This window comes from Canis aureus, chromosome 12, assembly GCF_053574225.1.
Source record: "Canis aureus isolate CA01 chromosome 12, VMU_Caureus_v.1.0, whole genome shotgun sequence".
In the NCBI taxonomy this organism is placed as follows: domain Eukaryota; kingdom Metazoa; phylum Chordata; class Mammalia; order Carnivora; family Canidae; genus Canis; species Canis aureus.
In genome coordinates, this window is record NC_135622.1 from 15261949 (window position 1) to 15288588 (window position 26640).

The 26640-nt window shown below is 38.2% G+C and overlaps 1 protein-coding gene across 1 annotated transcript in view; it reads left to right on the forward strand.

The window, feature by feature from the left end:
• ALMS1 (ALMS1 centrosome and basal body associated protein) overlaps positions 1 to 26640 on the forward strand; it is a 216461-nt gene that overhangs the window by 50943 nt on the left and 138878 nt on the right. The window contains exons 9-11 of the mRNA XM_077842914.1: positions 14739 to 14962; positions 15095 to 23294; positions 24727 to 24860. Of these exons, the coding sequence (XP_077699040.1) occupies positions 14739 to 14962; positions 15095 to 23294; positions 24727 to 24860 (8558 nt within the window). The remainder of the gene's footprint in view (positions 1 to 14738; positions 14963 to 15094; positions 23295 to 24726; positions 24861 to 26640) is intronic.

Consider the following 26640-nt stretch of genomic DNA (forward strand, 5'->3'; position numbering starts at 1 on the left):
GAGTCTGATATTAGAGTCAGTTTATTATTTCTGTATTCCATTCTGTGACTTGAAGGGAAAAAAGAAATTAATGGAACAGAAAAGGAGAAGAGTAGATCCAAATAAGTTGTAGAGAGGAAACTGAGAGATCAGTTCTGAGGTAGAAAACAAGATTATCTGCTGAAGGAGAGGTAGTGAGTGGTAAAGGAGGGTTAGGGGGTTTGAGGAGAGTAGCTTGGTGCAGGCTCAGAATTTAGGTTACTAAGTAGGAGTTGCAGCTGACCAAGAACTAGCAAAAGAATTGGCAGGTCGTTCTGAGAAGTCAGCTGAGATTGGAGATAATTTTGTAATGTTACCAGCCTTAATGGAATCTGGTTTTTCTCTATTAAAACTCAGGACTACAGAAAATGAGTTATAGGATTGATCCTTGGTTGAGGGATTTGTTGAGTGGCCACGTGGATATGGTGGATGGAAAGCAGTGGAAGGGTATCAGTAAGAGTTGATCACCTGTTGGTTTTAGTCTGAATAGAGAAAGAAGAGAAACCACAAGAATTATTAGTTGGAGAAAATAGAAGGGACGGAGGTTTATTTATGAAGTTGAATAGATCATGTGGATATAACTTAGGGAGAGAGCTAGAGTAATGGGTAATTTTGGTCAGATTGAAGTGGTACATTTAAATGGGGATTTGTTTTAAATTTAAATTTAGATCAGTTTGAAGGGTGATTAGATCCATTGTATGGCCTTGGGATTGGATAGTAGAAATTGAATAAAGATCAATAGGGTAGAAAACAAATTGTGATTCTGAAGCTATCTTATTGGCTTAGTTAACTATGTTTAATTATCTTCTGGTTAATATGGGATTTGATGTTAAGGGAAATCTGTGAACCCAGTCCTTGAAGTCTTCACAAAACAGGAAGAACTGGGAGTTGCAAGGAGAAAGTGATAGTGGGGGATGGGGGATCCCTGGGTGGCGCAGCGGTTTAGCGCCTGCCTTTGGCCCAGGGCACGATCCTGGAGACCCGGGATCGAATCCCACGTCAGGCTCCCGGTGCATGGAGCCTGCTTCTCCCTCTGCCTATGTCTCTGCCTCTCTCTCTCTCTCTCTGTGTGACTATCATAAATAAAAAAAAAAAAAAAAAAAAATAAGATAGTGGGGGATGGTAGAGAAGCTTGTGTGTGGCCTAAACCTCAAAAAGGAGGTTTCATTTATTTTTATTTGAGAAATATGGAAAATAATGATAAATCATTGTGAGAAGTAGTTAAATGTCACTTCCATCTCTCCTTGTTTCTAGAGAATATGTGGAAGAGGGCTGCAAGGGCAGTATGGGACAGATTACTAAATAGCACAAAGGTTTCAAAAAGCACAGGAGAAAGGTTGAGAGGGGAGGAGTAAATCTTGGGAAGAACCAAGGTAAGAAGACAGAGCAGTAATAGAATGTGGGGGCAGGAGATTATTTGCTTTTGTCTGGACCAGGGATTTTAGTGATGAGCATAGTTGAAATCACTGTATCTAATTGTTTAAATGTATCAGAAATAATTTTGATGTGAGAATTATTTGAGAGTCTCAGGTCATGTCTGGCCTGGTCTCAGAGGTGAGAGGAGGACTACCGTAGGATTTGAGAAGGGCATCGTGTCTAAATATGTCTTCTTGGGGGCTCTCTCTTTTAATGATTATAGCATGGCTTGATAAAGAATTCTCAAGTTGTAATCTGTATCACCGTGCTTTTGCCTTTACATCCTTTGAAATTGTCCTAAAATTCTGGATATTCTGTTCTATTCTGGTTTTTTTTTTTTTTTTTTTTTCTTTTTTCTCTTTTTTCTCTTTTTTCCCCACTTTACATTTCAGTTTGGCAAGTTTCTGTTGACGTACCTTAAAATTCACTGATTCATTCTTTGGTATATCCAGCCTATTGATGAGCCCATCAAAAGCATCCTTCATTTCTGTTACACTGTTTTTTGACTTCTGTCATTTCTTTTTGATTCTTTGAGTTTCCTTCCCTCTGCTTATATTACTTAGTCTCTTCAGACTGTTTTTTTGCCTTATAACATGCCTTGTAATTTTTTGTTCAACACTGGGCATGATGGGGGCACATGGGTGGCTCTGTGGTTGAGAGCCTTTGGCTCTGGATATGATCGAGGGATCCTGGGATGAGTCCCACATTGGGCTCCCTGCAGGGAGCCTGCTTCCCCCTCTGCCTATGTCTCTGCCTCTCTCTGTGTGTCTCTCATGAATAAATAAATAAAAATCCTTTTTAAAAAGAACAAAACCACTGGGCATGATGTATTAGGTAAAAAGAAGTGAGGTAAATAGGCCTTTGGTGTGAGGTTTTGAGTTTACTGGCTAGAAGTTAGGCTGTTTAATTGTTTGCTGTAATTGTTGTCAGACACTAAAATTTCCTTTGATGTCCTTGTTTTTTCTCTCCTGTTGTCTTTTGGTTTCTGTTGACACTCTGTTTTATTTTTTAATTTTTATTTATTTTTTTATCTTAAAGATTTTATTTATTTATTCATGAGAGTCACAGAGAGAGAGAGTCAGAGACACAGGCAGAGGGAGAAGCAGGCTCCTGCAGAAACAGGCCTGACATGGGACTTGATCCTCGGTGTCTGGGATCATGCCCTGAGCCAAAGGCAGACGCTCAACCACTGAGCCACCAGGCATCCTGACACTCCTTTTTTATTTTTATTTATTTATTTATTTTTTTAAAGATTTTATTTATTTATTCATAGAGACACAGATAGAGAATGAGAGGCAGAGACACAGGCAGAGGGAGAAGCAGGCTCCATGCAGAGAGCCCGACGTGGGACTGGATCCAGGGTCTCCAGGATCATGCCCTGGGCTGCAGGCAGTGCTAAACCGCTGCACCACCGGGGCTGCCCCTGACACTCCTTTTTAAATAGGGTCCGGGCCTTGCTTACATTCCATCATCTGTAATATTCTGTTATTATAGAGGAGCCTTATTAATGTAGTGATAAGTTGTGGAGGGGAGAGGTTGCATTATAATAATCTTATGATTAGGAGTCAATCTTTAGTGAGCCTGTGTCCCTGAGCTATTGCTTTTACAAGCACTTCTTAGCATTTTTCTTTTGCCTAGGTGAAGTAGGAAGCCTGGGAGGTGGGGCTAGAGTCGTGTGTTTCCCTTCTTCCAGGTTGGTTAGATTTTTGTAAAACCCAGTTGGTTAGACTCTAGTAATAGAGTTTCCCTGAGGCCAGTCTATCTGGTCTTCTTCTAAAATGATTATCCTTCCCTGTGCCAAGAGTATGAGAGTATTTTTGTCTCATGTTCATCTTAATAGCTTTGTGGGGTCCCCCGAAGTAAAGCTCATGAAAATGTAGAGTTCTTTCTAAAGCTCTAAAACCCTTACAAGGGTTTTTTTTTTTGTTTTTGTTTTTTTGGCTTTAAGAGTTCTCTCTAAAGTAAGTTCATGCTTAGCCTCTAGCAGTTGGTTAATTAAAGTTTAATTTTTCCTAGGCATTCGTGATTCCAGTGTCTTCTCCGTGCAATATGTGATTCTTTATCTTCATCTCTCTCTGGTTTTCAGGATAGTTGTTTTACTTTGTGAACTCACTTCTCTGATGGATCCAAGAGTTGTTGATTTTCAGTTTGTTCAGTTCTTTTCTTCTGTAGATATGAGTGACTTCTAAGCTCTTTACCTGTTGGACAAGAAAATTTTCTTTTTAAAAAATTGTCAAAATATAGAAGAGCAACTAAGCTAGAGCTTTGGAAGGTGAAATATATTTAGAATGGAAATTGAAACCATCTGTCATTAGTTTTTTTTAAAAAACAGTTCTATTGAAATGAAATTTACATGTAATACATTTCACCCATTTAAAGTTTACAGTTCACCAAGTTGTACAAACATCACTATATTCTTAATTATATTTTTGTTTTTTGAGTTGTTATTTAAATGCTAGTTCATTAACATACAGTGTAATATTAGTTTCAGGTGTACAGTATACTGATTCGACACTTCCATAAAACACTTGGTGCTCATCACAGCAGGTGACCTTTTTTTTCTTTTTTTTTTTTTTTTTTTTTGCAGGTGCCCTTCTTAATTCCCATCACCTATTTATCTTGTGTCCCCCCCCCCCCCCCCCACTTCCCATCTGGTAACCATCCTCACTACACTCTAATTTTTGTTTCTGTTTTATTTTTTTAAGATTTATTTATTTATTTTAGAGAGAGAGCAGGCACAAACAGGGGGAATGGCAGAGGGAAAGAGAGAGAGAGAATCCTTAAGCAAACTCTGTGCTAAGCAAAAAGCTTGATGTAGGGCTCAATCCCAGGACCTGAGATCATGACATGAGCCAAAATCAAGAGTTGGACACTTTACTGACTGAGCCACCCAGGGAGCCCAATACACTCTAATTTTAAAACATTTTTATACCCAAATACCCTGTACCTGTTTGTACTCAGTCCTCATTCCACACCTCCCTCACCCCTAGGCAATCTAGGCAACCACTAATCCACTGTGTCTATAAATTTGCGTATTTTGGACATTATCATATAAATCAAATCATGTCATTGATTTGTATGTATGTATCATGTATGTGATCTTTTGTGAGTGGCTTCTTTCATTGATTTCAAGATTTGCCTGTATTATAGCAAGTATCAGTACTCGTTCCTTTTTATTACCAAGTATAGATATGTCACATTTTGTTTACCCATTCATCAGTTGATGGACATTTGGATTTTTTTCCAGTTTGGGGTGTTATGAATAATACTGCTATGAACATGTGCATGTTTTTGTGTATATTTTTCATTTCTCTTTGATATATATCAAGGAGTGGGTTGCTGGTTTATGGAAACCGCATTTAACATTTTTGAAGGACTGTTAAACTGTTTTCCAAAGTGTGTAACATATTACATTCCCATCAGCATGATGAGGGTTCTAATTTCTCCACATCTCAACACTTGTTATTTTCTGTCTTTTCAGTTATAGCCATTCTGGTGGGTATGGAATGGTATCTTGTGATTTTGATTTACATTTACCAATTGCTAATGATGTTGAGCATTTTTTCTTGTTTATTGGCCATTTGTATATCCTTAGATATTTACTTTTTAACTAGGTTACTGATTTTTTAAATATTGAGTTGTTAGAGTTCTTTTTATACTTTGGATGTAGGTTGTTTATCAGATATATTATCTGCAAAAATTTTCTCCCGCTCTGTGGGTTGTCTGTTCACTTACTTGATGGTATTGATTGCAGCACATAGTTTTGAATTTTGATGAAGTCCACTTTATTGGTTTTTCTTTTTCTTTTTTTTTTTTTTTAAGATTTTTATTTATTTGAGAAAGAGAGAGAGAGAGATCAGAAGCAGGGGGGAAGGGCAAAAGGAGAAGCAGACTCCCCGCTGAGCAGGAAGCCCCGAGCCAGACTTGATCCTAGGACTTTGGGATTATGACCTGAGCTGAAGGCAAACATTTACCTGACTGAGCCCCCCAGGTGCCTGGTTTTTCTTTTTTTTTTTTTTTTTTTAAATTTATATATATTCATGAAAGACGTACAGAATGGGGCAGAGACACAGGTAGAGGGAGAAGCAGTCTCCTTTCGGAGAGCCTGATGTGGGACTCGATCCCAGGACCCTGGGATCATGCCCTGAGCCAAAGGCAGAGGCTCAACTACTGAGCCACCCAGGCATCCCAAAAATTAATATTTTAAGTAGTGGTAAAATACACATGACATAAAATTTACCATCTTAAACATTTTTAAAAACATAGTTCAGTGGCAAAAATACATTCACATTGTACAACTATCACTGCCATCCATCCACAAAACTTGTAAAACAATCTCTGTTACTATTAAACACTAATTCCACATACCTCCTGTTGGTTAACTCTCATTTTACTTTTTATCTCTCAATTTGACTACTTTAGGTACCTAATATAAGTGGAATTGTACAGTATTTGTCTTTTCATGACTGGCTTATTTCACTTAGAATAATCTTTTCAAGATTCATCCATATTGTAGTATGTGTCAGATTGTGCTGAATGTGTAGATATGTTTTGGGAATATTGCTATCATAATATTTAGAGCTGTGAAATTGGGTTGTCTTTCCTTTGAGAGAATGTCATCTTATATACTTTGATCTATAAATACGGGATGTCTTTCCATTATTTGGGTTTTCTTTATTTCTTTCAACAAGATTTTGTAGTTTTCAGTGTACAAGTCTTGCACTTCTTTGTTAAATTAATTCTGAGTCATTTAATCCTTTTGTTGAAAAAGAGATTGTTTTCTTTCTTTCTTTTTTTTTTTTTTTTAAGATTTTATTTATTTATTCATGACAGACACACAGAGAGGGAGAGAGAGAGCCAGAGACACAAGCAGAGGGAGAAGCAGGCTCCATGCAGGGAGCCCGATGTGGGACTTGATCCTGGGTCTCCAGGATCCGGCCCTGGGCTGAAGGCAGCCCTAAACCCTTGAGCCACCCGGGCTGCCCGAGATTGTTTTCTTAATTTCACTTTTGCAATGTTCATTGCTAGTGTATGGAAATATAGTTGAATTTTGTATGTTAGTTTTATAGCTGCAATCTTGCTGTACTATTTGTTTATTATCTCTAATATTTTTTTTGTGTGGATTGCTTAAAACTTTTTTATACAAGACCATGTCATCTGCAAATAGAATTTTCTGTCTTTCCAACATGGATGCCTTTTATGTATTTCAATTCCCCAACTGCCCTGACTAGAACCTTCAGTACGATGTTGCATAGAAGTGGCAAGGATGGACATTCTTGTCTTCTTGCCCTGGTCTTTGTAGAAATGTATAAAGTCTTTTATCATTAAGCATGATGTTAGCTGTGGGATTTTTGTAAATGCTGTTTATCAGGTTGAGGAAGTTCCATTTGTAGTTTTTAGAGCATGTTTATCAAGTTATCCTGTAAGGTGTTAGATTTTGTTAAATATTTTTTCTGCCTCTTTTATGATGATCATATGGTTTTTGTCTTATATTCTGATAATATATATAGGATTATTAATTAATTTTCTATGTTGAACCAACCTTGCATTCTTGGTTACATATGCCATTTGGTTATGGGCATACAATCCTTTTGTATGTTGTTGGATTTGTTTTGTCGGTAATTTCTTGAGGTTTTTTGTGTTTATATTCATAGTAGGTACTGGTGCGTGGATTTGTTGTGATTTTTGCTATTATTGGGTTTTGGTACAAGGATAATGCTAATGTCACCAGTTGAGATGAGAAGCATTGTCTCTTCTAGTTTTTAAGAGTTTGAAAAGGATTAGTTTTTATTGAATGAAACTCACTGTAAAGCTGCCTAGCATAGTCTTTGTAGAAGTTTTAAAATTACTAATTTCATGTCTCTACTTGCTGTAAGTCTATTTAGATTTTATATTTTTCATGAATCAGTTTTTGTAATTTTTTGTCCTTTGTGAAATTTATCCATTCCAGCGAGGTTATCTAATTTGTTGGCATATAGTTGTTCGTGGTATTCCCATGTAATCCTTTTTATTTTGGAAGATTGTTAGTAATATCCCTTCTTTCATCCTGATTTTGACAATTTGAGTTTTTCTATTTCTCTTTTTTTTTTTTGGTGAGTCTAGCTAAATTTTGTCAATTATGTTCATATTTTCAAAGAAATAAATTTTGGTTTTTCTACTTTTTCTGATCTTTTCCCCAACTTTTTAGATCTCTGTTTCAGGGGATCTCTGGGTAGCTCAGCGGTTTAGCGCCTCCCTTCGGCCCAGGGCGTGATCCTGGAATCCCAGGATTGAGTCCTGCATCAGGCTCCCAGCATGGAGCCTGCTTCTCCCTCTGCCTGTGTCTCTGCCTCTCTTTCTCTCTCTTTCTCTCTCTCTCTCTCATAAATAAATTTAAAAAAATCTTTAAAAAAATAAATAAATCTCTGTTTCATTTCCAGTTTAGTCTTTATTTTTTTCCTTTCACATTTCAGCTTTAGTTTGTGCTTTTTACAGTTTCTTACCGTGAAAGAATAGGTTATTGATTTGAGACTTTTTAAAAAAGATCTTTCATCTATTTATTTGAGAGAGAGAGTGCACATGCACATGAGCAGTGGGGAAGGGCAGAGGGAGAGAGAGAAGCAGACTTCCTGCTGAGTGAGTTGCCTGATTCAGGGCTGGATCCCATGACCTGGAGACCACAACCTGAGCTGAAGGCAGATGCTTAACTGACTGAGCACCTGGATGCCCTAAGACTTTGTTTTTGACATAGGTGTTTACAATGATAAATTTCTAAGCACTATGTTAGTGACATGCTCATAGTTTTGGTTTATTGTGCTTTTTACTTAATTCACCTAAAACACTTTAGTTTCCATTGCAATTTGTTTTCATTGACCCCTTGGTTATTTGGGAATGTCTTGTTTAATTTACACATATTTGTGAATTTCTTTTTGTTATTAATAGCTCATTTGATTCCATTTTTGTTGGACAGCACATACTTTGTATGATTTTAGGTTATCTAAATTTTATTGAGGCTCACTCTCATGTCTTAGTGTATAGTTTATTCTGTAGAATGTATGGTTTACTGTAGAGAAGAATGCACATTCTGCTATTGTTAGGTGTGTGTTCTATACATGTCTCTTAGTTCTAATGGGTTTATAGGGTTCAAGTCTTCTGATAGGGTTCAAGTCCTGTATCCTTGTTGATCTTCTGCCTAGTTTTCTGTTTTCGAAAGTAAGCTATTGAAATCTCCAGCAGTTATTGCTTAATTGTCTGTTTTATCATTTTTTTGGGTCATATTTGCTTCCTATATCTTGAGACCATGATATTAAGTGCATTTAAGTTTGTAATTGTTATATATTCCTGATGGATTGACTTTGTTGTTATAAATAGTCTCTCTTTAATTCTAGTAACAGTTTTTTTTGTTTTAAGGTCATTTTCTCTTACTTCAGAATAGTCATTTCAGTTATGCTTGCTGCTTTATGGCATGTTTTTCATCTTTTTACTTTCAACCTATTTGTATTTCTGAACCTAAAGTGTATCTCTTGTACACACCTTATAATTGGATCTTACTGATCTTTTTTTAAATATAGACTGACAATCTTTGCCTTTTGATTTAATTGTTTAATCAGTTCATGTTCAATGCCATTATTGATTAAGATTGGATATATATTTGCTGGGTTTCTTTTTGTTTTCCATGTTTCATGTCTTTTTATTATGTTCCTATCTTACTGCTTTTTATTGGACTTTGTGAATATTTCTAGTGTCATATTTTATTTTATTTGTTATTTTTAAAGATTTTATTTATTTGAGGGAGAGAGAGAACAAGCACATACACATAGAGGGAGAGGGAGAAGCAGACTCCTTGTTGAGCAGGGAGCCTGATGTGGGGCTCCATCTCAGGACTCTAGGATCATGATCTGAGCCAAAGGCAGATGCTTAATTGACTGAATCACCCAGGTGCCCCAAGTGTCACATTTTAATTTCTTTAATGATTTTCTAGCTAATTTTTTTAGGATATATTCTAGTGGTTGGTTTAGGGATTACAAAATTTATCTTTTAGAATATATACCTTATTTATACTAACTTAATTGTAGTATGATACAGAGACGTTACTCCTATATAGCTCTATTCTCTATTTTTTTTTCTATTCTCTATTTTTTATGTGTGCTATTGCTATACATATTACCTATATGTGTTACAAACACACAAGAATACTTTGTTACATTATTATACTTATTTATATAATTTTATGTATGTTTAAGGAACTGAGAAGAGAGCTAGTATTTATAGAACTTATATTAATCCTTCTAATTTACCATTTTTAATTCTCTTCATTTGTTCCTGAATTTGTTACCATCCAGTGTCTTTTCCTTACTTCACGCCAGCTTTGCTTCTGCCTGCCTCTTTTTGATGTCATTGTCAAATATGTTACATTTCTATGTTATAGCCCCCTTAACATAGTTATATACATATCACTTTGTGTAAAATTGCTTTTAAAATCAGTTAAGAAAGGAAAAGAAATATGGAAATATGCTTTTTGTAATTACCTATATAATTATCTTTACTAGCACTGTCTTGTTTTGTAAATTCAAATTACTCTCTGGTATCACTTGCTTTCAGCCTGAAGAATTCCTTTAATATTTCTTGTATATGATGATTCTGCTACCAACAGATTCTCTCAGAATATTTTTATTTCATCCTTTTGAAAGATAGTTTTGTTGGGTTTAGAATTCTTGGTTGATAATATTTTTGATGAGCCTCTGAGTATGTCTTCCCACAGTCTTCTGGCCTTTATTGTTTCTGATGAGAAGTCAGCTGTTACTCTTATTACAATTCCCTTATATGTGATTGGTTTTCTCTTGCTGCTTTCAAGATATTCAGTCTTTCAACATTTTGATTATGATGTATTGGGGTGGGTCTCTGTATTTATGCTACACAGAGTTCATTGAGCTTCTCAGATGTGTAGATTATTTTTCCATTTATTTGAGTCTTTTCCCACTTCTTTCATCAGTGTCTTATAGTTTGCAGTGTACAGATCTTTCACACCCTTGTTTAAATTTATTTCTAGGGTTTTTTTTCCTTTTAAATATAATTGTAAATGGGATTGCATTCTTAACTTCTCTAATAGTTCTTTATTAGTGTATAAAAGTATAACTGATTTTTGTATGTTAATTTTGTATCCTGCAACTTTACTGAATTTATTTACTAGTTCTAACAGTTTTTTGGTAGAGTCTTTAGGGGTTTCCATATGTAATGTCATGTTATGTGTAAATAGAGATAGTTTTACTTCTTCCTTTACTATTTGGATGCCCCTCCCCCCTTTTCTTGCCTAATTGTTCTGGCTAGGATTTCCAATACTATGTTGAATAAAAGTGGTGAGAGTGGGATATTGTTCTTGATCTTAGAGGAAAAACTTTCAGCTTTTCACTGTTGTTAGCTGTGGGGCCTTATATATGGCCTTTGTAATGTTGAGGCATGTTCCCTCTACACCCCCTATATTGAGAGTTTTTATCATGAATGGATGTTGAATTTTGTCAGTTGCTTTTTCTGCATCCATTAAGCTGATCACATGATTTTTATCCTTCATTTTGTTAATATTGGTGTATCATATTGATTGGTGATTTGCAGATATTGAGCCATCCTTGCATTCCTGGAATAACACCCATTTAATCATGGTAAAATCATGATTCTTTTAATGTATTGTTGAATTTGGTCTGCTAGTATTTTGTTGAGGATTTTTCATCTATGTTCATTGGAGTAATGGCCTGTAATTTTACTTTTTTGTAATTCTCTTGTCTGGTTTTGGTATCAGAGTAATGCTGGCTTTGTAAAATGAGTTTGGAAGTGTTTCTTTTTATTTTTGGAAGAATTTGAGAAATTTTGATATTAATTATTTGACACTTTCATGGAACTCAGAGAAGCCATCTGGTTCTGGAGTTTTTCTGTTGGGACACTTTCGATTATGGATTCTAATTTTAGTATTTGTGCTGCCGAAGCAAGCACTTGATTATGGATTCAAACTCCTTACTAGTAATTGTTCTATTCAGGTTTCCTGCTTTTTCATGATTCAGTCTTGGTAGGTAATATGTTTCTTCTAGGCTGTAAAATTTTTTGCTGTAAAATTATTTGTAGAAAGTCTTTCATGATCTTTTGTATTTCTGTGATACCAGTTGTAATATTTCCTTTTTCATTTTCGTATTTTATTATTTGAGTCCTCTGTTTTTTGTTTTTTTTGGGGGGTGGGACAGAGGTGGTAGTGATTTTAGTTAAAGGTCTGTCAGTTTGGGGATCCTTGGGTGTGGCTCAGTGGTTTAGCACCTGCCTTTGAACCAGGGCATGATCCTGGAGTCCTGGGATCGAGTCCCACGTCGGACTCCCTGCATGGAGCCTGCTTCTCCCTCTGCCTGTGTCTCTGCCTCTCTCTCTCTCTGTGTCTCTCATGAATAAATAAATAAAATCTTAAAAAAAAAAAAAAAAACGTCTGTAATTTCTTTATCTTTTAGAAGAACCAGACCTTTGTTTTATTGATGAATATTTTTTCTATTGTCCTTTTAGTCTACTTCATCTATTAGCTGCTCTGGTCTTTGTTTCCTTCCTTCCACTGGCTTTGGGCTTTGTTCTTTTTCTGGTTCCTTAAGATGTAAAGATTGGGTATTTATTTGAGATTTTCTTATTTCTTGATATAGGCATTTGTCCTATGAACTTCCTTCTTAGAACTGCCATAACTGCACTCCATAAGTTTTGGTATATTTATATTCTCATTTGTTTCAAGACTTTTTTATTTTTATTTTATTTCTTCAGTCTTTTTTTTTCTCAGAAAACTTTTTATAACTTCTATTCCCTTTCAAGTTACTATGCAGATTACATTCATCCCTTCTCTTTTATTTTATTTTTTTTTTATTTTTATTATTTTTTATTGGTGTTCAATTTACTAACATACAGAATAACCCCCAGTGCCCGTCACCCATTCACTCCCACCCCCCGCCCTTCTCCCCTTCTACCACCCCTAGTTCGTTTCCCAGAGTTAGCAGTCTTTACGTTCTGTCTCCCTTTCTGATATTTCCCACACATTTCTTCTCCCTTCCCTTATATTCCCTTTCACTATTATTTATATTGCCCAAATGAATGAGAACATATAATGTTTGTCCTTCTCCGACTGACTTACTTCACTCAGCATAATACCCTCCAGCCTTCTCTTTTATTTTCCTTAAAGAGTTAATACTTGGTTCTGTACTTCCTTATCTGATAATTCACTCAATCCATTTAATTCTGTATTTAGTTGCTTTATTGAAGTTCACCATTGGGTTTAGAACAGCAGTCACTAATAATTTAGTAAAAAGAGTTCAGAATTTGGAGTTAGAATTAAAAGGTTAAAGTACGTGTGTTTGTCACTTCTGTAGAACTCTGGAGAAGTTATATATCTTTACCACTCAAAATGTGGTCTGTGGGCTAAAAATATGAGACATCACTTAGGAGTTTGTTAGAAATGCAAATTTCTTATCCAACCCTAGACATATTTTAAAAAAAATTTTTTTTAATTTATTTATGATAGTCACAGAGAGAGAGAAAGAGGCAGAGACACAGGCAGAGGGAGAAGCAGGGTTCATGCACCGGGAGCCTGATGTGGGATTCGATCCCGGGTCTCCAGGATCGCGCCCTGGGCCAAAGGCAGGTGCCAAACCGCTGCGCCACCCAGGGATCCCCAACCCTAGACATATTAAATCAGAATCTGTAAGTTAACAAGATCTCCATATTGAGAAGCAACAGTATATCTTCAACTTTGAAACTTAATTTCTTTATATGTAAAGTGCAGACAGTCCCCCATTTAGGATGCTTTGACTTAGGATTTTTATCTTTATGATATGCATTCAGTAGAAACCATACTCCAAATTGTGCATTTAGATATTTTCTTAGGCTAGCCATATGTGGTTATGATATTCTTTTGTGATGTTGGGCAGCAGCAGAGCCACAGCTCCCAGTCAGTCACATGATTATAAGGGTAAAACCCTAATAGGCTTATAACCATTCTGTACCCATATAACCATGCTGTTTTTCACTTTTCGTACAGTATTCAATATACAAGATATTCAACATTATATTATAAAATAGGTTTTGTGTTGGGTAATTTTGCCCAAATTAGGCCAATGTAAGTGTTCTGAGCATGTGTAAGTTAGACTTGGCTAAGCTGTGATGTTTGGTATGTTAGATTATTGTATGTATTTTTGACTTATTATGTTTTCATCTTATGATGGCCTTATTGGGATGTAACCCTATTTTAAGTTGAGGAAGATCTGTATAGATAAAACTTGTTGTATATGTCAACCATCTTGCCATCATCTGACATACCATGTGTTTTACCAATTTATTTTTTATCTACTTCCTGCTATTAGAATGTAAGCTTTGTCTATTACCTTATTTCTATATCTAGAACTGTGACTGGCACATAGTAAACATTAAATTTTTTTTAATGAACAAATGGAAAAATGCATATTTTGTCAAATCTTGTCATTTTAATTTTAGTCTTTTACTTTCAACTGCCATTTAGAACTAGAAGTACTATTTTAGACAATACAGAAATTTCTGTTGTACAGAAAGTTCTAATAGTGTTACTTATGGTATTGCATTCCATTCGCACACGTCTTCAGTCTTTAGTTCTACAGTTCTGATGTAATCAATTAGCAACTCCCCGTGCCATTTAGAATTTAGTTCAAAATCCTTGATGTAATCTTTAGACATTTTATAGTTTCATATAGTTAAAATATATATATATCTTTCTCAGGGTACATTTCTTAGAAGAATCATTTAAACCCACTGCATATATAGAATCCATCTGGGCCATATTGCATTGCCCTCGTAGGACTTGAGGAAAAGCGGAACCCATGAAAATAAGTTGATGATTATTTGCTATGCCATGGAATAAAGTATTTTGTATCTGATTGAGGAATTGTATGTCTTTTACTAACATACATGACACAATAACAAGTTAATTTGTTAGACTATAACTAGGGCGAAATTAAAGCCCAGTCTGGATAGCATTTTCCCATTATGTTAAAAATTCTTTAAAAATCCAAATTTAAGATCAATATAATATCATATCAAATGGATATGCTATTTTTAAACATTACTCTATTGTTGAGTATTGAAATTATGTCTGCATTAGATTGCTGTTGTAAATGGCTTTGTAATTAATATCTTTGTAAATATTTGTCTCCTTTGATGACTCTTAGAATTCATTACTAGAAGTATAAAGGTCAAAGAAAAGAAAGCTTGTTATATTATTTTATGCATAAGATAAGTATTTCTTAATTAAACATATATTAGTATTAATAAATTTCTTTTTTTAGGAGATACTTCTAAAGGAGGCATAGCTGAAATTACTCAATCCAGCTTGAAACCAGGCATCACTACTACTAGAGAATCAGATACTGGATCTCTATTATCCTTGTTCCCTGAGGACTTTCCTCAATTGGCTTTAAGATCTCCTCAAGAGATTACTATTGGTCAACACTCTGATACACTCCACCAACAGGAATTGGTAGGAAGTCATAAAACTGAAGAGACTCCAAAAGTTTCAACTGTTCCTAAAATAGATGACCAGAACACTGGGATATCAACAGTACCTTCTAGTTCCTACTCACAGAGAGGGAAGCCCAGTATTTTACACCAACAGTCCTTGCCAGACAGTTATCTAGCTGAAGAGGCTCTTAAAGTTGCAGCTGTTCCGGAACCTACTGACCAGAAGACTAGCATACCTACAGTCCTTCCAGGTTCCTACTCACTTGGAGAGAAACATTGTATTTTCTACCCTCAGACCTTGCCAGAGAGTCATCTAACTGAAGAGGCTGTAAGAGTTTCGGCTTTTTCTGGTCTTGCTGACCAGAAAACTGACATACCTACAGTCCTTCCAAGTTCCTATTCGCTCAGAGAAAAGCACAATATCTTTTACCAACAGGCCTTGCCAGACAGTCATCTAACTGAAGAGGCTGTTAGAGTTTCAGCTGTTCCTGGTCCTGCTGACCAGAAGACTCGCATACATATAGTCCTTCCAGGTTCCCACTCACTTGGAGAGAAGCACAAAATCTTCTGCCAACAGGCCTTGCCAAACAGCCATCTAACTAAAGAGACTCTAAAAGTTTCAGCTGTTCCTGGTCCTGTTGAACAGAAGAGTGTAATACCTATAGTCCTTCCAGGTTCCTACTTACTTGGAGAGAAACGTAATATTTTCCACCCTCCGACATTGCCAGAGAGTCATCTAACTGAAGAGGCTGTAAGAGTTTTGGCAGCTGTTCCTGGTTCTGTTGACCAAAAGACTGGCATACCTACAGTCCTTCCAGGTTCCTTTTCACTTGGAGAGAAGGCCAGTATCTTTCACCAACAGGCCTTGCCAGAGAGTCATCTAACTAAAGAGGCTCTAAGAGTTTCAGCTGTTCCTGGTCCTATTGACCAGAAGACTGGCATACCTACGGTCCTTCCAGGTTCGTACTCACTTGGAGAGAACTGTAATATATTCCAACCTCAGACTTTGCCAGACGGTCATCTAACTGGAGAGGCTGTAAGAGTTTCAACTGTTCCTGGTCCTGTTGATCAGAAGACTGGCATTCCTACAGTCCTTTCAGGTTCCTACTCACTTGGAGAGAAACGTAATATTTTCCACCCTCAGACTTTGCCAGGCATTCATCTAACTGAAGAGGCTCAAAGAGTTTTGGCTGTTCCTGGTCCTGCTGACGAGAAGACTGGCATACCTACAGGCCTTGCAGGTTCCTACTCACTTGGAGAGAAGCGTAATATTTTCTACCCTCAGACCTTGCCACAGAGTCATCTAACTGAAGAGGCTCTAAAAGTGTTGGCTGGTCCTGGTCCTGCTAACCAGAAGACTGGCATATCTACAGGCCTTCTAGGTTCCTACTCACTTGGAGAGAAGTGTAACATTGTCCACCCTGAGACTTTGTCAGACAGTCATTTAACTGAAGGGACTCAAAGAGTTTTGGCTGTTCCTGGTCCTGTTGATCAGAAGACTGGCATACCTACAATCCTTCCAGGTTCCTACTCACTTGGAGAGAGACGTAATATTTTCCACCCTGAGAATTTGCGAGACAGTCATTTAACTGAAGAGGCTCTAAGAGTTTCAGGTGTTCCTAGTCCTGCTGACCAGAAGACTGACATACCTGCAGGCCTTGCAGGTTCCTACTCACTTGGAGAGAAGCGTAATATTTTCTACCCTCAGACCTTGTCACAGAGTCATCTAATTGAAGAGGCTATAAGAGTTTCTGCTTTTCCTGGTCCTGCTGACCAGAAGACTGGCATACCTACAGGCCTTGCAGGTTCCTACTCACTTGGAGAGAAGTGTAATATTGTCCACTCTGAGACTTTGCCAGACAATCATTTAACTGAAGGGACTCAAAGAGTTTTGGCTGTTCCTGGTCCTGTTGACCAGAAGACTGGCATACCTACAGGCCTTGCAGGTTCCTACTCACTTGGAGAGAAGCGTAATATTTTCCACCCTGAGAATTTGCCAGAGAGTCCTCTAACTGAAGAGGCTCTAAAAGTGTTGGCTGGTCCTGGTCCTGCTGACCAGAAGACTGGCATACCTATAGGCCATCCAGGTTCCTACTCACTTGGAGAGAAGCATCATATTTTCCACTCTGAGAATTTGCCAGACAGTCATTTAACTGAAGAGGCTGTAAGAGTTTCGGCTGTTCCTAGTCCTGCTGACCAGAAGACTGGTATACCTACAGTCCTTCCAGGTTCCTACTCACTTGGAGAGAAGTGTAATATTTTCCACCCTGAGAATTTGCCAGACAGTCATCTAACTGAAGAGGCTCTAAAAGTTTTGGCTGTTCCTGGTCTTGCTGACCAGAAGACTGGCATACCTACTGTCCTTCCAGGTTCCTACTCACTTGGAGAGAAGCATCATATTTTCTACTCTAAGAATTTGGCAGACAATCCTCTAACAGAAGAGGCTATAAGAGTTTCTGCTTTTCCTGGTCCTGTTGACCAGAAGACTGACATACCTACAGGCTTTCCAGGTTCTTACTCGCTTGAAGAGAAGAGTAATATTGTCCACCCTGAGATTTTGCTGGACAGTCTTCTGACTGAAGAGGCTGTTAGAGTTTTGGCTGTTCCTGGTCCTGACGACCAGAAGGCTGACGTACCTACAGGCCTTCCAGGTTCCTACTCACTTGGAGAGAAGTGTAATATTGTCCAACCTGAGACTTTGCCAGACAGTCATCTAACAGAAGAGGCTGTAAGAGTTTCAGCTGTTCCTGGTCCTGTTGACCAGAAGACTGGCATACCTACAGGCCTTCCAGGTTCCTACTCACTTGGAGAGAAGCATAGCATTTTCCACCCTGAGATTTTGCCAGATAATCATCTAACTGAAGAGGCTGTTAGAGTTTTGACAGTTCCTGGTCCTCCTGACCAGAAGACTGACAGACCTACAGGCCATCCAGGTTCCTACTCACCTAGAGAGAAGCATAATATTTTCTACCCTCAGACCTTGCCAGAGAGTCCTCGAACAGAAGAGGCTCTAAGAGTTTCAGCTGTTCCTGGTCCTGTTGACCAGAAGACTGGCAGACCTACAGTCCTTCCAGGTTCCTACTCACCTGGAGAGAAGCATCATATTTTGCACCCTGAGACTTTGCCAGACAGTCATCTAACAGAAGAGTCTCTGAAAATTTCAACTGTTCCTGTACCTACTGACCAGAGGACTGAGAAAATAATAGTACCCTCTGCTTCCCTTTCACAAAGAGAGAAGCATGTTATTTTCTCTCAACAACAGTTGTCAGACGGTGATCTAACTGCACAGGTTCTGAAAGCTTCAGTTGCTCCTGGACCAGCTGATCAAAACATTGGACTACCTACATTATCTTCAAGTTCCTACTCACTTGGAGAGAAGCACTGTATCTGTTACCAACAGGCCTTGCTAGATAGTCATTTAATTGAACAGGCTCAGAAAGTTGCAGCTGTTCCTAGACCAGCTGATCAGAAGACTAGGATACCTTTGGCATCCTCTACTTCTTACTTACAGGGAGAGAGACCCCATATTTTCTGTCAACAGACATTGCCAGAAAGTGATCTAACTGAACAGGCCTTGAAATATTCTGCTCCTGGATCTGCTGAGCAGAAGACTGGAATACCAACGTTAACCTCTACTTCTCATTCACATAGAGAGAAGTCCAGTATATCCAACCAACAGGAGTTGCCAGATAGTCCTCTAGCTGAACAGGCTCCTAAAGTTCCAGCTGTTCCTGGACCAGCTGAAAAAAAGAGTGGGTCACTATCAGAAGCTTCTAATTTCTCCTCACGTAAAGAGAAGCACAGTATTTTCTACCAACAGGAGTTTCTAGGCAGTTCTCTAATTGAACCGGCTCAGAAAGTTTCACCTGTTCCGGGTCCTACTGACCAAAAGCCTGAGATATCAACAGTAACCTCTACTTACTCCCATGTAGAAAAGCCCTTTATTTTTTACCCACAGGGCTTACCAGACAGTCCTCTTCCTGAGGAAGCTCTAAAAGTTACAGCTGTTTCTGAACCAACTGACCAACAGACTGGCACACCAGTAGTTCCCTCTTCTTCCTACTCACCTGGAGAGAAACCCATTATTTTCTACCCACAGGGCTTGACAGACGTTTATCTCACTAAAGAGGCTCTGAAATTTTCAGCCATATCTGGATCAGCTGACTGGAAGACTGGAATACCAACAGTATCCTCTACTTCCTACTCAAATAGAGAGAAACCCATTATTTTCTACCCACAGGGCTTGACAGATAGTCAGCTACCTCAGGAGGCTCTGAACGTTTCAGCCATTCCTGGACCAGCTGACCAGAAGACTGGGTTACCATCAGAACCTTCTAGTTCCTACTCACTTAGAGAGAAGCCCATTATTTTCTACCCACAGGACTTGACAAATAGTCAGGTACCTCAGGCGGCTCTGAAAGTTTCAGCCATTCCTGGACCAGCTGACCAAAAAACTGGGTTACCATTAGAAGATTCCAGTTCCTACTCACCTAGAGAGAAGCCCATTATTTTCTACCCACAAGGCTTGACAGACAGTCAGCTACCTCAGGCAGCTCTGAAACTTTCAGCTATTCCTGGACCAGCTGACCAGAAGACTAGGTTACCATCAGAACCTTCTAGTTCCTACTCATTTAGAGAGAAGCCCATTATTTTCTACCCACAGGGCTTGACAGATAGTCAGTTACCTCAGGAGGCTCTGAACGTTTCAGCCATTCCTGAACCAGCTGACCAGAAGACTGAGTTACCATCGGAACCTTCTACTTCCCACTCACCTAGAGAGAAGCCCAGTATTTTCTACCCACAGGACTTGACAGACAGTCAGCTACCTCAGGAGCCTCTGAACATTTCAGCTATTCCTGGACCAGCTGATCAGAAGACTGGGTTACCATCAGAATCTTCTAGTTCCTACTCACCTAGAGAGAAGCCCATTATTTTCTACTCACAGGGCTTGATAGATGGCCAGGTACCTCAGGTGGCTCTGAAAGTTTCAGCTACTCCTGGACTAGCTGACCAGAACACTGGGTTGCCATCGGAACCTTCTAGTTCCTATTCACCTAGAGAGAAGCCCATTATTTTCTACCCACAGGGCTTGACAGACAGTCAGCTACCTCAGGAGGCTCTGAACATTTCAGCTATTCCTGGACCAGCTGATCAGAAGACTGGGTTACCATCAGAATCTTCTAGTTCCTACTCACCTAGAGAGAAGCCCATTATTTTCTACTCACAGGGCTTGATAGATGGCCAGGTACCTCAGGTGGCTCTGAAAGTTTCAGCTACTCCTGGACTAGCTGACCAGAACACTGGGTTGCCATCGGAACCTTCTAGTTCCTATTCACCTAGAGAGAAGCCCATTATTTTCTACCCACAGGGCTTGACAGACAGTCAGCTACCTCAGGAGGCTCTGAAAGTTTCAGCTATTCCTGGACCAGGTGATCAGAAAACTGGGTTACCATCAGAACCTTCTAGTTCCTACAAGCCCAGTATTTTCTACCCACAGGACTTGACAGATAGTCAGCTACCTCAGGAGCCTCTGAACATTTCAGCTATTCCTGGACCAGCTGATCAGAAGACTGGGTTACCATCAGAATCTTCTAGTTCCTACTCACCTAGAGAGAAGCCCATTATTTTCTACTCACAGGGCTTGATAGATGGCCAGGTACCTCAGGTGGCTCTGAAAGTTTCAGCTACTCCTGGACTAGCTGACCAGAAGACTGGGTTGCCATCAGAACCTTCTAGTTCCTATTCACCTAGAGAGAAGCCCATTATTTTCTACCCACAGGGCTTGACAGACAGTCATCTACCTCAGAAGGCTCTGAAAGTTTCAGCTATTCTTGGACCAGGTGATCAGAAAACTGGGTTACCATCAGAACCTTCTAGTTCCTACTCACACAGAGAGAAGTCTAATATTTTTTACGCACAGGAGTTCCCAGGCAGTCATCTAACTGAAGAGGCTCTGAAAGTTTCAGCTTTTTCTGGAATAGGTGATCAGAAGACTGGGATACCCACGGTACTTTCAAGTTCCTACTCTCTTGGAGGGAAGCCCATTATTTTCTACCAGCAGGCCTTATCAGATAGACATCTCACTGATGAGGCTCTGAATGTTTCAGCTTCTTCTGGACCAGCTGACCAGGAGACTGGGATACCAACAGTATCTTCTGTTTCTTACTCTCATAGAGAGAGGCCCAGTATTTTGTACCAACAGCCCTTCTCAGACAATCAGTTGGCTATAGCAGCTCTGAAAGTTTCAGCTGTTTCTGGGTCAGATGATCAGAAGACCAGAAAACCAACAATTACTTCTGCTTCTTACTCAGAGAGAGAGAAGCCAATCATTTATCATCAACAGTTGCCAGATCTTACTCAAGAGTCTTTAAATGTTTTCAGGATTCCTGGATTAGGTGACCAGAGGACTGGAATAACAGCAGTAACCTCTACTACTTATTCACATAGAGAGAAGCCTGTCATTTCTTATCAGCAGGAGTTGCCAGCTCCTAACGAAGGTGCTTTAAAAGTTTTAGGGGCTCCTGGGTCAGCTGACCAGCAGTCTGGGATACGATTTGGACCCTCTACTTCCTATTCACATAGAAAGAATCCCATCTTTTCTTACCTGGAGTCTCCAGATATTACTGAAGAAACTCTGAAAATTTCAGCTGTTTCTGGACCAGGTGACCAGAAGACTGGGATACATATAATTCCCTCTAGTTCCTACTCATATAGAGAGAAGGACAGTATTTTTTACCAGGAGGAGCTGCCAGATGTTACTGAAGCAGCTTTAAAAGTTTTTGCTCTTCCTGGACCTGCTGACCAGAAGACTGAGATACCAATAGGACCTTCTAGCTCTTACTCACATGAAGAGAAACTGAAGATTTCACCTGTGATTTTACCAGATGACCAGGAGACTGAATTACTAACAGCTCCCCTTAGTTTCTACTCAAAAAGAGAAAAGCCCAAAATTTCAACTGTGATTGGATCAGATAACCAGAAGACTCCATTACTGACAGTTCTTCATAATTCCTATTCTCAGAAAGTAAAGCCCGGTATTTTCTTACAACATCAGCTGTCTGATAAACATCAAAGTGAGAATATTTTGAAGATTTCAGCTGTCTCTGAACCAATTGATGTGAATTCTGGGATACCAATATCTCTTTCTAGTTCCTATTCCCACAGAGAGAAATCTAATAATTTCTACCCACAGGAATTGCCAGACAAACATCTAGGGAAAGGTGCACTGAAGGTTTCAACAATTCCTCTACCAGCCGACCAGAAAAGTCTGTTACCAACTGCTCCGAGTTCCTTTTCACACAGAGAACAACCAGATATTTTCTGTCAACAGGATTTTCCAGATAGACACCTAACACAGGATGCTCTGATGTTCTCGAGTGGTGTTGGGCAAGTTGATCAGATTACTGGGTTATCCACAGTTACCCCTGGTACTTATTCATATAGTGAGAAGCAGAAGCTAGTTTCAGACCATGTTCAAATGCTAATAGATAATTTAGATTCTTCTAACTCCAGTGTTACCTCAAACAGTATGCCTTTAAATTCTCAGGCTGATGGTAGAGTAATAATAAGTAAGCCAGAATCTTCAAGTTTTGAAGATGTTAGGTCTGAGGAAATTCAAGATAGAAGCAGTGGTTCCAAAACTCTTAAAGAGATTCGGACCCTTTTAATGGAGGCAGAAAATATAGCACTGAAACGATGCAATTTTCCTGCTCCCCTTGTCCCCTTCAGAGATGTTAGTGATATTTCATTTATACAATCTAAGAAGGTGGTTTGCTTCAAAGAACCTCTCACAGCTGATGAGTATAATGGTGATTTGCCTCAGAGACAGCCATTTATAGAGGAAAGCCCAAGCAACAAGTGCATACAGAAGGATATTAGCACACAGACAAATCTAAAATGCCAGAGAGGCATTGAGAATTGGGAGTTTATTAGTTCAACTACAGTTAGAAGTCCTCTACAGGAAGCAGAAAGCAAAGCCAGAGTGACCGTAGATGAAACCTGTCGGCAATATAGAGCTGCCAAATCTGTAATGAGATCTGAACCTGAAGGGTATAGTGGAACCATTGGGAATAAAATTGTTATACCTATGATGACTATCATTCAAAGTGATTCAAGTAGTGATGCCAGTTCCTGCTCATGGGACAGTAATTCACTGGAGTCAGTTTCTGATGTTCTTCTAAACTTCTTCCCATATTCTTCACCCAAGACAAGCCTAACAGATAGTAGAGAAGAGGGTGTGTCAGAGAGTGATGATGGTGGTGGTAGCAGTGTAGATTCACTGGCTGCACATGTCAGAAACCTTCTGAAATGTGAATCCTCATTGAATCATGCTAAACAAATACTCAGAAATGCAGAGGAAGAGGAATGTCGAGTACGAGCACGAGGTAGGAGCTGATATTTTGTTATAAAGGTCAAGCTTATAAACATTATAGTTTAATAATCTGTTTAAAGTTAAGTGGAGTCTAAATTTATTTTCTTGTAGGACTATTAGAATGATTACATTTTCGACCATAATCCAGAATAAGTCCATTTAACCAATAATATAACTAAGTCACAGTATTAATAGTACTAATCTGAGTTTAGGTCTTTAGGTAGATTCTGAAGCCTGAGGGAGAATAAGGAGATAGCTTGGTTTTCCAGATTCCTAAAGTTTCTCGTGTTTCCTTAATCCTCCTATTATAGTATTCTTTTTTTCTTTTTTTAAGATTTTATTTATTCATGAGAGACACACAGAGAGAGGCAGAGACATAGGCAGAGGGAGAAGCAGGCTCTCTGTGAGTAAGTAGCCTGATGCAGGACTCCAGCCTAGGACCCCAGGATCACACCCTGAGCCAAAAGCAGATACTCAACCATTGAGCCACTCAGGTGTCCTAGTGCTCTATTTTGGAGGCAGAAAAAAAAATGAAAATAATTTGCTCTGCTCTAAATCACACTATATCATAAAACTATATATAGTTTTTAATTTTTAAAAATTTTTTTCCCTTTTTTAAAAAATATTTTTTATTATTTATTTATTTATTCATGAGAGACACACACAGAGAGAGGCAGAGGCACAGGCAGATGGAGAAGCAGGCCCCATGCAAGAAGCCCAACACAGGACTCGATTCCGGGTCTCCAGAATCACACCATGGGCCGAAGGCGGCGCTAAACTGCTGAGCCACCCAGGCTGCCCTGTGTCCCGTTTTCTAATAAAATTCTTAGAGCATATTTCATTAGAAAAAACAAGTAATCTTGAGTTAGAGCTTTGAAAGAGGACATTTACTAATCCCACTAATCTCTAATACTAGAATACCATTAAAAAAGAAAAAAAGATTTAGGGTAAAATGGGGAATATATTTTAGAGAGCAACTTATAAACAGTTCAGGCCTACCTGATTTGTTAATAAGTTTTTCCTTGAGATTAACTACCTATGCCATTCCTTTTATTACTTGCATATTCTGATTCCAGAAAATTCCAAGTTTTATTGATTATGGTTAAGTATCAGCTCCCATGGAAGTGACAGCAACTGTAGTAGACACTAATAGGGGAGGAAAAGGGACCATCCTGATTGGAAGGAAGATAAAAATAATTGAAAATCATAGTTAAAGTGGTCTTCTTGGAGAAATATCTGTAAAACCTGGTTTTAAAAATCACATGTTTCAGTGAAGTGATTGCTCTTAAGAACTTATAATAGTTATATAATTGAGAGCACATACTATTTGCTAAGTGTTGTGGTAGGCATTTAGCTGGATATACTGATGGTTTTATGTGCTCTTATAATCACTGAAAATTATTTTTACATTGCATTATCTTAAGTGTTTTATGTTTTCTTTTCAGCCTGGAATCTGAAATTTAATCTGGCTCATGAGTGTGGGTACTCCATTTCAGAATTAAATGAAGATGACAGGAGAAAAGTAGAAGAGATCAAAGCAAAGTTGTTCAGTCATGAGAGAACAACTGACTTGTCCAAGGTATGAAAGAAAGCTAGAAATGAAGAGAAGAAATGTGGAAGAAAAGGCACTGGAGTTTGTATCTCTTACTTGGGCATTGTTGATACCAGCTGAGTCATTGTTAGTCTTTGGATAGAGTGTTAAGAGTCTAATTTCTTAAAAGTTAATGTTTAAGGGCTAGATTCAATAGGTTTTAATAAATTTCAAACTCATCTATTGAAAAGAATTTATCTCCTTAGGAAAATAAGAATAGATTTGCTTTGTATTAGTATTTTCTCTTCATGGTGATAACTTGAGGTGCAGATGAAGTCCAGCCTTTTTCAGATTATCCACTTAAGAGCACAAAGTTTTGATAGCTTGTGTTTATTTTTGTATTTATTTTTAAAAAAATTTTATTTATTTATGATAGTCACAGAGAGAGAGAGAGAGAGGCAGAGACACAGGCAGAGGGAGAAGCAGGCTCCATGCACCAGGAGCCCGACGTGGGACTCGATCCCGGGTCTCCAGGATCGCGCCCTGGGCCAAAGGCAGGCGTTAAACCGCTGCGCCACCCAGGGATCCTGATAGCTTGTGTTTAAATGATTTTAATAGTACTTACTTTCCTTCATTTGTGTCCTATTTCATGGATAGTAAAGAATGTATATGAAACATACATAAAGAATAAGGAAAATAAAAATACTTCCTGCATATTGGCCAACTAGCTTGATAAATGGGATGTTCCCAGGTACCATAGAAGTCCTGTGTGTCCTCTTGCCAGACATATTTTTTTGACTTCTTGTTCTGACATGTATTAATTTTCTCTTGTTGTTCAGTATAGTTTGGAATTCTTTAATAGATGGAATCAACATGGTATATATTCTGAGAATTGCATTTTTTACAGACACTTGGGTTTTTGAGATTTTTCTGTTTAGATGTATGTAGTTTTGGTTTATTCATTTTAGTGTTGAAAATATTCTAGTGTAAGAATATATCATGGTTTGTCCATTCTCTTGTGGATAGGGCATTTGGTCTGTTTTATGAATAGTAATAGGGTACAGTAATACTCTATCTTACAAGGTTTTGGTATGTGTTATATGAGATAGTGCTTAGTGGAATGTGTGATATTTGGTTCTCAATTTTCAGCTATTATCATTCCTCTTAACACTATAAAATTTAATAATGCATAGACTTTATGGCCTAATTCACAGTTTTTCAGAAAAATTTTTGTCAGTGATACAGCATAAATATTGGTTTATCTTTTTTGGAAAAGTTTTTTAAAAGTATGAATTAATTTATGTGTATGTTTGAGACCATCACCACCATCCCATTCACAGAAATTCTTTCATCTTGCAAGACTGAAACTTTGTACTTATTAAATAATTTCTCTTCCTTCCACCCTTTCCCTAGCCCCTGGCAACCGCCATTCTTTCTGTCTTTGTGATTTTAATTAATTCCTCATATAGGTGGAATCATACAGTATTATGACATTTGATGTAAATGACATGTCATTTAGCATGATGAACTTAAAGGTTCCTCTATGTTGTACCTTATGTCAGAATTTCCTTAAAGTGAATCTCTTAGAGATAAGTGTGTAGTTGGATAATGGTTTTTTAGCCATTCTGTCAATCTCTGATGTTTTGTTTGAGTTTGGTCCATTTATATTTAAAGTAATTACTGATAGGTGAGACCCACTTCTGTCATTTTACTATTTGTTTTCTATGTCAGGGAACTGATTTTTATGTTCAGGTACAACTCCAAACCATAAGATTATTTACCTTACTCCCCTTTGGCCCACAGAAGTGCAGAGGACAACAAATTACAT